General features: G+C 35.2%; 1 protein-coding gene across 1 annotated transcript in view; it reads left to right on the top strand.

Moving 5' to 3' along the window:
• The window catches only part of LOC141445369 (TNF receptor-associated factor 6-like), a 5452-nt gene extending 1907 nt beyond the window's left edge, over positions 1-3545 (top strand). The window contains 5 exon segments of the mRNA XM_074111212.1: positions 215-451; positions 1385-1424; positions 1426-1446; positions 1448-1638; positions 2851-3545. Coding sequence (XP_073967313.1) covers positions 215-451; positions 1385-1424; positions 1426-1446; positions 1448-1638; positions 2851-3178 — 817 coding nt within the window. The 3' untranslated portion in view covers positions 3179-3545.
• The last annotated feature ends 9066 nt before the right edge of the window (positions 3546-12611 follow it).

Raw genomic sequence — 12611 nt, 5'->3', positions numbered from 1 at the left:
AAACGTCATAGAATTTCATCAGTTTTCATCATTACTATAAACTCAATTTTTATTTCTTCTGAATAATCATTAGAAATCACTTCCTTCATGCCAGACACTTTTGTTGTTGGCGGGTCAACTCCCAGCCAGAAACGGTTTAAATATGTGTACCTAAATAGACGCCTTCTTCAAGTCTCAGAAAGCTGCTACAAAAGTGACTGAATCTAATTTTAAGCTTTTATGGCTTCTTTATTGTTTATACGAACGAAATAGAAGATAAAGAAAACAAAAAAAAAACTATATATTTTCAGTACCTGATGAATGCATACTCTGAAATAAAAATAACCAATGACATGTCCAACGCAAACATCGACCCGAAAGAGCAGGAGGCCATGAGTCTATGGGAGGCGCCAGACAAGGACGGTGGCGACAAGCCGCCCCCGCCTCTCACTAACACCAGTGCGCTTATACGGTAAGAAAAAACTTTTTGGCAATTCATGAAATTTACTCTCTCTGATTTTTACAACGTGTATTTTTAAAAAACAATAGCCCTCGTTTCGGCAGTCGGGTAAAAGTTAGCGAACGTTGGCGTAAGAGCTGTGAAGCATATGTAATAACATTTTATTTTTAGCATTAAATAACCAGATACTATTATTTGAAAATTTGTCGAGTAGCCAACATCCCACCTTATACGTCCCACTAATGGGACCAGGCTCCTCTCAGAATGAAAGCACAATAATTTGACACGCACGAGAGAGAAGCGGAACCTGTGACAGAGATCACGTCAGCAAGAGAGACGTTTCGAATAAAAACAATTAGTATAATATAACGTATACTGCCACCGACGAACATATGCGTTTTCGGAACTTCGCCCAGTGCCGTGCATATTATTCATACATTTTTGAACGCACATGTGCGTCGGTGGCACCTGTGGAAGTCAGGTGGCAGTGAATACGTTAGTAAATTATAGTGGTCGATCATGTACCGACACATTGCGGGATTATATATTTTATTAAGGAAAAAGTTGTAATTTTTTAATAAAAAGATGAAAATTTGTTTAATAGGGCCCTTTACTAACTACCTTAAATTTCGTTAAAACAGTTGACCAAGAAATTTGTGGTTATAACAATAATACATCGCTGTATATTTAAATTTAGATATGATAAAAATAGTAACTAGTCTCTAAAACACACATGAAGACCCTTGTCCAACAAAGTTAACAATTTTTATTGTTGTAGGCACTGCGCCTTTAAAAAAAAATCTCGACTTAGATTCATTTGTAGCTCTCAACCTTGACACTGGCAAAATTGTCCGCTCGTCATTTAACTTCACTTCATCTGCTAGACATAATGATTCACGTGTGCAAAGTAGCGTATAAGAGCTAATATTTCATAAAATTTCAGAGCCTATACGAACGCGTAGTAATACTAGAACAACGTAACCGGCGAGCAAGACATTGTAATATCTCAACATGTCCAAACAACTGTCAGCCCTTACAGTTGCTAAGAGAAAACAGAATAATGAGATGCTACTGAGGTACTGTATGGGAAATTATATTTGGAGGATCGACAACTTCAAAGCGAGGTTGGATGCCATGCTGAAGGACCATTCCAAGATGCTGTATAGTCCAGGGTTTTATACTTCGCCTAATGGCTACAGGTATGTTTACTGCAGTCAAAACACAACCTGTAATTGTTAATGCGGAATTAATGATAATACGCTAAGGGGCTGTTTCACCATCCATTGCTTAGCGATAACCGACGTTGAAATGTATGCCGTCTCCGTCTATTCGACAAAAACAAATAGAAGACCGGCATCACACCTAACCGTCAGTTAAACTAAATCCAAGATGGATGGTGAAACAGCCCTAAAACAATTACTTTGTCTCACCCTTTTGGTTTTTAGTGCGGATGAGCAAAGTAATCTTATTTTAGTTCACATTGATATGGACCTCGCAAAGTAACGCCTGATCAATGAATTATTTGAATGATAATAATTTCACGACTGGATAATTCAAACACCATTTTTTTTTCATATTTGCCAATTGAAGGTTTGAATTCGCAGGTCGTACATAAGCAGGGATGCTGCTTAGTGTCGCTTGAAACTATTGGCTTCTCAAGCCAGAGGATGCCTCATGGGTTCAAGCCTGGGCCAAGCTCTTGAGTTTTTCTGAATATACCGGATGAAAATTAGATTTCTATTTTTTTTTTTTTATTTTGTACTGGATGGCAAACGAGCAAATGGGTTTCTCCCTGATGGTAAGAGATCACCCACCGCCCATAAACACATCTGCAAACACCAGGGGTATTGCGACTGCGTTGCCAACCTAGAGGCTAAGATGGGATACCTCACGTGCCAGTAATTTCACCGGCTTGTCTTACTCTCCACGTCCCGAAACACAACAGTGCAAGCACTGCTGCTTTCACGGCAGGATTAACGAGCAAAATGGTGGTAGCAAGTCGGGCGGACTACTTGCCCCGAAGGTCCTACCACCTGCATACCATGAGCTTTACGGTCTTTATGGTAAAACAAAAACATCGTGTGTGTGTGAAGTTCCCAATCTGCACTGGGCCAACGTGGCAACTAGAGCAAAAGCCCTTTCATTCTGAGAGGAGGCCTATGCTCAACAGTGGGACGATAAGCCGAGATAACATAACTGACATGCATTCCAGGTCTACCAACTACACCTTGTATAGAGAATTCCTCAAACCAAATAAAAAGTAAAGTATGTAAGTATAACGTACAAGTAAAAAGTAGTGATTTTTCCGGAATTATCCAATGCCCCAATGCGTTCTTTACTTAGGTTATTGTCTACGCGTACGAATTCGCGGGCAAAAGCTAGTTTATCAATAAACCTCACTCTTCCAACAGATTCTGCGTCCGCCTCAACATTTCGCCCCAAAACCCGCTCTGCTTCGCTCTCCACGCCCACCTGATGAAGACAGAATACGACGAGTGTCTCGAATGGCCATTCAACGGTCGCATCTCATTCGCCATGGTCAACCAGTACGAGCCCGACCTCACACAACGTGACACTATGATGTCCAACTCAAACCTCATAGCTTTCAGGAGACCGACAGCTGAAATATGCCTCAGAGGGTTTGGGTATACGGAGTACGCAGTGGTGAGTGATGTGGTGAGGAATGGGTTTGTGAAAGACGATTCGCTTGTGTTCCGCGTGCATATCAAGTGCGTATGACATGAGGATTGACTTTTTTGTTGGTCTGTTTATTCTTTGGTACGGTCGGTTTCCTAACTTATGTATCAATAATTCATACTAGTTGTATAGAAAAATAAATATGTTAGGACTGAACCAGCTTCCCGCCGCTCGGGAGTACCTACTACTATTTTTCTTAGTCTAACGTTTCTTTCGTACAAAAAAAAACTCTCAATAATCACAAACAGGACAAAAAAGAATTGGACAAATAAGTGCGGATAAATAGATAGAGATAGATGGAATACGTAATGTGAAGATGACGCAGATGACGCAGTTTTTTAGAATTTAATGAATGTGTAAGGTTAATTAATATTTTGACAGTAGATAACAAATATGTTCAACCAAGTTAGCTTGGAAAACCTCTGAGCTCGAGACACAGTTCTAGCGTTATTTTTCCATCTGTAGTTAAACTAATACACACACACACAAACATCACGCCTGTATTCCCACATGGGGTAGGCAGAGCACAAGAAATTACAGCTTCGGAGCCACTTTTAGCAATTTTAGGTTTTAAGTTTGACAAAATCGGTACAATAGTGACAGGTTGCTAGCCTGTCGCCTACGGTATACCTTAACCTATATCCTCAGACCAATAATCTGAATTTATTTATTTTTAATTAAGTACCAGTCCATAGAATTAAAATATAATACACCGTAACTAGACATTAGCTATAAAGGACCATATTATAAATGAAAGCATGTTATTTGAGTGGATGCAGATCTTAATTTATTTAATCTTCCATAAATATCTGTAAGAAATAAAAGAAACATATAAATGTATGTACTTAATAATTGCAATACATGTCCGTCCAAGTGCAGACTGATTTTAATATAAATTAGTACCTAGTATAACTGCGTTTATAATTTGTATGTACAAGTACTTATACCAAGTAAAGAAAAAATACAAGAAATATGGAAATGATTTAACCTTTACAAAAAGTATTTGAAAATGCTTTATTTAAGTTGTCTTCTAGAATCTCGTAAGGGATCTGTTTAGTGAATCTTTCGTTTTTCAGTTTAATATAACTAGAAAATCTGTAAGTCCATCGAATACAAATGTTAGTATTATTGATAATATAGTACCTACAGAAAAAAAAACATAAGACAAACTTATCATATTTGACTGTGGTTTTTTTGTTATTGATAGAAATCATACTTGTCTGATTTTCAATACAATTATTTTACATTCCATACAATTATTTGTATAAAAAAATAGTTGTATATTTTTTATTGTAAAAACAGTATCTCATAGAGATTATAATTATTTTGATAAAAGATGTTAAACTTGTTAAACTAAACATTGTTATTTTATTTTTATCGATGCAATGTACTTAATTAATTTGTATGTTATCGTATTATTATGTGTTATGAGTTGTAAAATAAAACAATTATCAATATTTTCATGGTTTTATTGGTATGATGGTATGAATGTCTTACAAAATAACAAAGTATGCCTTAGTTAGCTACATTCTTAGTAAAGTACAGCTTAGCGTGTATAAAAATACATCTACAGCGTTATTATTTATTTCTATTTTCATATAAATAATGTTTTGGTTACACGCCGAATTTTCCAAAAACTTATTTACTGTAGGTACCGAAGTTGTTTCTACGTTTACTTTTAATATGACAATGCAATCGAATTTCACTTAAACTAAAAAACCGTCTCGATCAACGAACTTTGTTAGAAAAATCCATATAATTTAATAATGGCTGCAACAGTAAAGTGATGATTACCATTTGATTGACCGAATACTTTTGCCCGAAACGGTTGGCCGAAATTTTATTTGCCAGATAATGATGTTTGATGAAACAGATATTACGTTTCATTAGGTGGTTTATGTCACCAGCACAATATGATTATCATTACAAGCAATGGTTAACATAAAAAAATGCTATTAAAGACCTGGTAAACATACAAATGTGATGCCGTCTCTGTTTATTCAGACAAAACAAACAAAGACGGCATCACAGTTATCTGTGATACAAAATTTATAAATTAGAAACAACATTCAATTCAAAAGCGGTTCGGTAAAACGATGAATAGAAAACCGTGGTGTTAAAAGTAGACTTAGAAACTCCATTTATAAAAATAACACGTAAAGCCTACGCTTACATTGTATCTTATATTATTTTACCTTATCACATCCAACCATCACATAAATTGCAATCCGATAACAATGACTACCTCTGTATGGCTCGAGACATCCCGAAATGCACTAAAATCGTTAGAATAATAAATAATCAAGTAGGTAGGTAGGTACAGTCAAGGGCAAAGATATCGACACGGCCAAAGTTACAATAATATGTATACACGGCCTTAATGTTCAGTGCTGTATACTTTGCAATGTCGATATGACTGGACTGCTTTCATGTTAGGATTTAGCTCAGTTTGACACGCTGCGACTCACTTTTCTGAGAAGATTACAGATTTTGCCAATAGATACAAGTTTTTGTACAGTCAGCATTTAGAAAAATTAACCAGTTCAGTGGAAATGTAAAATTCGTATAGAAATAAAATCGCTAAAGCGCATGCAATACGGTATTTAAATATAATGACCCGGATAACTCACGTCTTAAATCGAGTTTAGCTCGACATGTTTCGGGCTAATCCGTAGCCCTTCGTCTTCGGAGTAACGCGACTCAGCGGCTGCTGCAACACGCGCATTGCGCGCCGCCGCTCTGCTCGCGCGACTACCCGACGAAACTGACACCGGCACACAACTACCCGCGTTTTCATCATCATTACAACTGTCAAATGTATGGTAGCACACAACACTAACAACATCGCTCTGTAAAGGTACGTTCACACACACCGATGACGCAGCACGAGTATTTAACACCGTTTTCCAACTCGGAGGTACCGACCAACCACTATCCCGGTTGAAATTCGGCCGACGACTAATCTCGATGGCTTCACGCACTTTCCGCGGAATGAAAAATTTCTCTCTCGCAATTACAGATACCTTATCAAATCTAATATAGTGCGTCGAATCCGAGTCCATTGAGTGCTCGGCCACAGCAGACCCCTTGTCGTCCTGTTTCCTCATACTGCGTATGTGCTCCGATATCCTTGTGGAAACGTTTCGTCCAGTCTCTCCAATATAGCTCTTGCCACAGGCACAGGGAATCATGTATACATGTCGAGCTAAACTCGATTTAAGACGTGAGTTATCCGGGTCATTATATTTAATATGAGTGAGTCTCACGGTAGTTTCATGTTCAATACGGTATTTGACTGTTTTTTATGTTTTATAAATTAAAACTTCACAATGCCTGTTATCGAGTAGAGAAACAATTTTTAAGCTACCTTTACAAATAACAAAGTTATAAAAAAGGTTTCAAATTCAAGATTAGACAGAGAAAGACATACTGGCATGTGACGTCACACGCTAGTACCGCCATACTTGCTGAATAGAGAAAAGCGTTTGAGAAAGAGACAGGTATATAGATTTTTCAAAAAATCACTAAAAACCTATTTTCAACCGATTTAAGTTTTCTCTTCGCTGAACAGTGTCTGTATATCTATATTTTCATAATAATATTAAGATATGGCAAATTCAGGAGTTGTCAAATACCGTATTGATGCACTTTGATTGGCCGGCCCGAGATTAAGCAGGGCACTATAGCTGGCCAATCAGATCATTATGATCCATATTGGTAATACATTTTTAGTACAAATACCGCATGTCATTTTATGAAAAATAAAAAAATATAAAAATAATTTTAAAAATTAAAATAAAAAAAAGACTGATGCTAGAACGGTATTACGTAATCACTTGTGTTGCAGAATTAGATAGGCCATACCGGTCTATTCTTTCGAACTTTGTCGTTTTACAGCCACGTACAGTCAAGTGTAAAAATACGAACTTATTCAAAGTTTCAAAAATAAGTACCACAGACTCTTATTCCGACGCAATAAGGAAGTAGTAACATATTTTTGAGTGGTTCGAATAGATACTTGACTCTACATAACATCTACAGGATTGACGAATTTAATGCGCCAGACTAAAAAATGATATCTGCTACTTGCGATGCTGACGTTGCTTTCCTATATAGAGATAGGTAATTAACCTTACGTGAAAGAGTCGAGAAGATACTATATACTACAGTTACTAAGTAGAATCAATTAAACGTGCAAAACCCTCTTGCTTGTTCAACAGGCAAGTTGTACGCCCTTAATATTGGAAAATAAATTGTGGGTTGTATAAAAATTTCATTGTCAATTATTTCTCACATTTCACACTAACCATAAGCTTAACTTAAGTTTTAAACCGCTATTAGTGATGATTATTCGAAGAACGAATTTAACAGCACTACCCGAAATTTAAGACAATTTGAATTACGTGTATTATTTAAGTAGATATTATCAGGCTCATATTGAATTCAGATTACTTGATAATTAATGCATTTGTAAACTACCCTGTATTACACAACAATTACTTTTATCATTTATTGAAGTTATTATTTAAAGACAGAAACATTTGGCCATCATATTTGAAAAATGACGATTCTTTTCAAAATAAAACTTTGTTTATGAATTGTTGGTATAGTAAACTTATATAGGTACCTACTTATTATATGTATACGGTACTTCAATGAACTTATATAATTAATGTAGTTAGGTAATATAAATAATACTCAGTGATCGATAAAAACCTGATAATAAAACAAAACTAAGAAAAAATGTTCATGATTTAACCAGCCATTAATCCGAGTTAAAAATAAATGTAATAGTGATTAGCAAAAGCACTCAATAACTTTACAATTGTTGCCTTTTTTATATTTTATTTTTATGCAAACTTTGGTTTTAAAACTTTTATCGATGGTCACGTCCACAAAAGTTCTTAATATACTTTTTTCAGTCATTTTTATTATTTGGGTAATTTGGGAGTTTTATTCATACATGAACGTACCTAATTATACTCACTGTTAATCTTTGATTAAGTATTAAATTGAAACCTCTATTCTACACCGAATTAATCCAAATATACAAAATCTACACATTTACTTACGATTTTAATAAAACATATAAATTTGATTATTCTGGCAAGCACAATTTGCCAATACTTTTTATTAAACATCAATTAAATATCACAATTAACGCACCTAATTCAACTAGCATACTTTTGCCACTGAGTGAGGGAAACACGCCAAATAAATTACGCATACAATATATCTTTCATTTAATAATCCAAATGGAAAGTTCTAGTAGCGAAAGGAATCATAAATTAGGAAGACTTTTCCGGAAGCGATTTGATTTTGCACTTTGACAAGAATGTGACACTGAAGTATAAAAAATTTAGATACCTACCCTTAGGTACCATTAAATACCTAAAAGTTGAACATACGTGGAATCTAACTGAATTTTACCTGTTGAATTTTCCCTTTAAAGTTAGCGGAAATAAAAAAATAATACGTTGTATAGGCACAAGGTTGCATGCCTACGGTTTGATAAAAAAATGTTATAATAATATCTATAAATAAATAAATATTGTTCTTGGTGTAACGAATATAAAAAAATCGTATCCGGTTTTTTCAGTCTTGTCAAAGAATTATTGTTTGCTTTGTCGATGATGAAAGTGATATTTGGAATGTCTATAAACTTAGTAATGAAGCAACTATGAAATGATTTTAGTTTGAAATTAATTTCACAAGCCGTTCCCTAACCTAAGCAAGCTCTATTTTGACTACATATCACAGTTACGGTTAAACAAATGCATACAATCTGTTTGAAATTGTGATGAAAACGTATAAACTAAAAATAATAATAATATATATTTTAGGAAACATTTACCAAAAGACAGCTGTTTTTTTTTAAATCACTTATTTGTAATCTTACTAAGAAAGATCGATTGTTTTGATTTTAAATTACATATTTCCGATTTATTTATATTGCATATTTTAACTGTCAATTATATTTTTTAATCAAAAATATGCGCATTTACTTATTTTATTACATCTAAAAAAATAGGACTATTTGAGAAATTACTTGTCAAGTAAAAAAACTAATTTCCATTTTGAGGACACAATGTACATTCAAGGGCATAAATATATTGTGTACGTCACCAAGACGTCAAAAAATTATGCCACTCAGATATTTATGCCCTCGACTCTATTATTTGTATTTAGTGTAAGTATTTTTTTTATTATGTTTTTTATAAGAAAGGAATGCACTATTTATCTTCAACCTGTTGCGAAAACATCATTGAGTCCCGCAATAAAATATCACCAAAATTGAAATTAGTCGTTTAAAAAGTTCACTTCTCGTTATAATTGTAACATTATGAAGATCTTCATTTATATAAAAAACTACTACTTAAATCTAAGTGTAACTACACAGTTTACAATAATAAAACAATAGTTTAACCACGTGATTGGCAAAATTATGTTCATTTGCCTTGAGCATACGATTCCTTTTACAATGAACCTTATTAGTGGTTGACAACATTTAGTATTTATTTATTACCGTTAAAATTTAAATTTCACCTGGAAACTCAAATAAAGAAACCGTTTAAGTAGCGTCAGAAAAACAAATTTTGCAAATGGAAAGCACATTCATACTTTTTCTCTATCTTGCAAAATGTCGTATATATTTTACCATTATAATTTTAAATGCAGCAGGCAGCCGCAGATGTGGCTCAAAACACATAATGTTGCGTTTATCTTGATTTTTACACTAACTTCTAATTTATTAACTTTTTATCCTTATATTCTTAACTTGACATAGACATCCCTGCTCAACCAATGCGGGTTGAGGTTAAGAAAAAAACTTACCTACAAATGAACAATTTTACTCGCAAATGTGATGAAAAACATTGTATGTCGCAGGGCGGTACTACAATTACGAACATCGACTCATTAAAGCCCTCAGTCTTCGACTTTGGGCTTTTAATAGACTCTCGTTCGTAATTCCTTATTTACCGCCCTTAAGACACAATGTACTATTACACCGCATTGGTGCACATATTATGAGTAGATTACTTACTATGAGTGCTTTAGATTCAGCTGTTAGCTCAGCTCTTAGACATTAATCTGCTGTCATACTTTTATACCTACTCTATTCCACACTTCATTCAATCACTTGTGATTGGACACTTGGGTTACATAACGCCATATATCCAATCCAATGTTCATCGATCAATTAACCAATAAGAAAGTGTTATGTTGTAGCAACACTCTTCTTCTCTCTAGCTCTTCTGGAACAGAGTTTACCTACTGAAGCAACTTAAAAGTAGTCAAGTGTACCTACTCTATGGTAGTTTCAACAGGAAGAGTACGTGACGTACTCTAAAAAGTTTTTTTCATCCAATCCATTTGGAGTGTGGGGTATCGTTGGATAGGTCTTTTAAAACTATTAGGGGTTTGCTAACGATTTTTCGATTCAGTGATTTGTTTGCAAAATATTCAACTTTAATGTGCAAATTTTCATTAAAATTGAGCTACCAACGCGCCGAACGAACGCAACACTGAGCGCCCAATGTGTACCCGCTCCAAGAGCTATCACTTCGAGCGTTTAAAAAATCGTGCTTTGGAAACGTCCATGCGAGGCGATGGGCTTCTCTCAGAATTCGACCAAGTTTGGCATTTTTTTGTCAATTCCTACATCCGAAAGAAAACAATAAAGCTATTGTCACGTTGATCTTAGGCGTACAAATGACATTGAACCTTAAGGTGGTGAAGGAATCTGTTGGTCGACGCGCGCTTCTAATGTGTATAGCTATTCAAAACGTCTTAGTTCCTGAAACACGCGTATCCAAAGCGCTCTTTTTAAACGCCGTGTACCCGCTTTAAGTACGCGGGACGATGGACACTGTCTCGGCGACCTTCAGGGTTCATACAGAACTGCTGGAGTCTCCAGGGAAGTGTAGCAGGTTGTCACCGCTGCAGCTGGGCGTGGGTGAGGAAGGCGGGTCGAGGGACGCGCGGGAGGCGGAGCTGAAGCTACTCGAGCTTAACTCCTCGGGCTCCGCTTCGAACCGGATCGTGGCCCCGGCTGGAATTAATGGTGATAATGATTATAGTGGATCTCTTTCTTGGTTGCTTGTTGTGTTTTGTGTACAGTCAAAGGCATATCTATATAACCATCGAGTTAAATATATGTAAACACCAACCTTATGGTTAGAGGCATAGAGGTGTATAGATATTTTTACGCCTTGGTTATATATATGACCTTGACTGCACTTAATATAATAAACGAAAAGCTTTTTTATATTTTTTTTTGTCGCAACTTCGCACCTGCGACCCACGGGTTATAATAACCAGGGTAGGATGAGAATTAGCTTATTTTAACCAAGGATAGTGAAGCTTTCCGTTTCTGAGAGATTTTGTTGAACTGATTCAACACTCAGTGCCATTATTCCGCTACATACAAACAGGAATAATGTTGAGAAGAATTTCATACAATTCATTGGTGTGTGGCTATACCTAGCTTAATTTACAAATAAGCTTTGTTAGCAAAGTGAAAAGGATACTAATAAAATAGGCATAATTATTTACTTAATTGACTTTGAAAAAATCTAATCCAACTGTACGAGGGGTGATTGTATCTATAATATTTAATGGTAAGTTCCGCAAAAGTAACTTTATTATAATAATATTATTTAAGTTTAGATCTTTACGTGAGAAAAGAGTGCGACAGTTGGAATTAAATATTGGCTCATGTTACAAAAGTAAAAATAATACAAAACAAATTTTTGGTTTTTGAATTCTCATTTTTATTCATCACTATTTAATTTTTTAAACACTCCATAACATTATCAACAAAATCATACCGATACAAGGCAGCCGAATTTACAAATATCAATTTAATAACACGCGAAAACACTGACTACAGCAAATTCGATTTCAAGTACAATTATGTGATTTGATAAATATTTATTTTATACATATTAAAGAATACCCTGCTTTAGGGTGCTACTAGGTCGAATTTAGGGTGCGTACATTGGAAGTTACAGTTCGTAGGCAAATTATTTGCGAAACATTGCAATTGTTTTTTAGTGGATTAAACAGTACACATCAGATACGATTCGCAGTTTACCCACGCCTATTTTCCACTAAAGACAAACAAGTTGCCGTAGGTTAATACTGCTCAGGTCCCTAACAGCTTCGGGCGGGCATACAAAACAGAAGCATCGCAGCAAAACGAAATTATACAACTTATAGAGACTCCAGGAATTTTAAACACACGAGTTGGTAACATAGTGTGAGTTTTTTTTCAAGTCTGACTGAACACTATTTCAATTGCATTATGTATCAATTGATTCACAATTATACATAAGAGCTTCATTTATTGAATTAATTATAAAGGCGTTAGTGTTTCATGAGGAAGCTTTATACATCTGATCATAGCTTACATGAAACAGTTAGGAGTCGGTGACCGGAGCATTACGTTTTGTATGTCAGAAATATGTTTTAC

This window comes from Choristoneura fumiferana, chromosome 2 (genome assembly GCF_025370935.1).
Source record: "Choristoneura fumiferana chromosome 2, NRCan_CFum_1, whole genome shotgun sequence".
NCBI classification, from domain to species: Eukaryota; Metazoa; Arthropoda; class Insecta; order Lepidoptera; family Tortricidae; genus Choristoneura; species Choristoneura fumiferana.
This window is presented reverse-complemented; position numbering and strand designations above follow the sequence as displayed.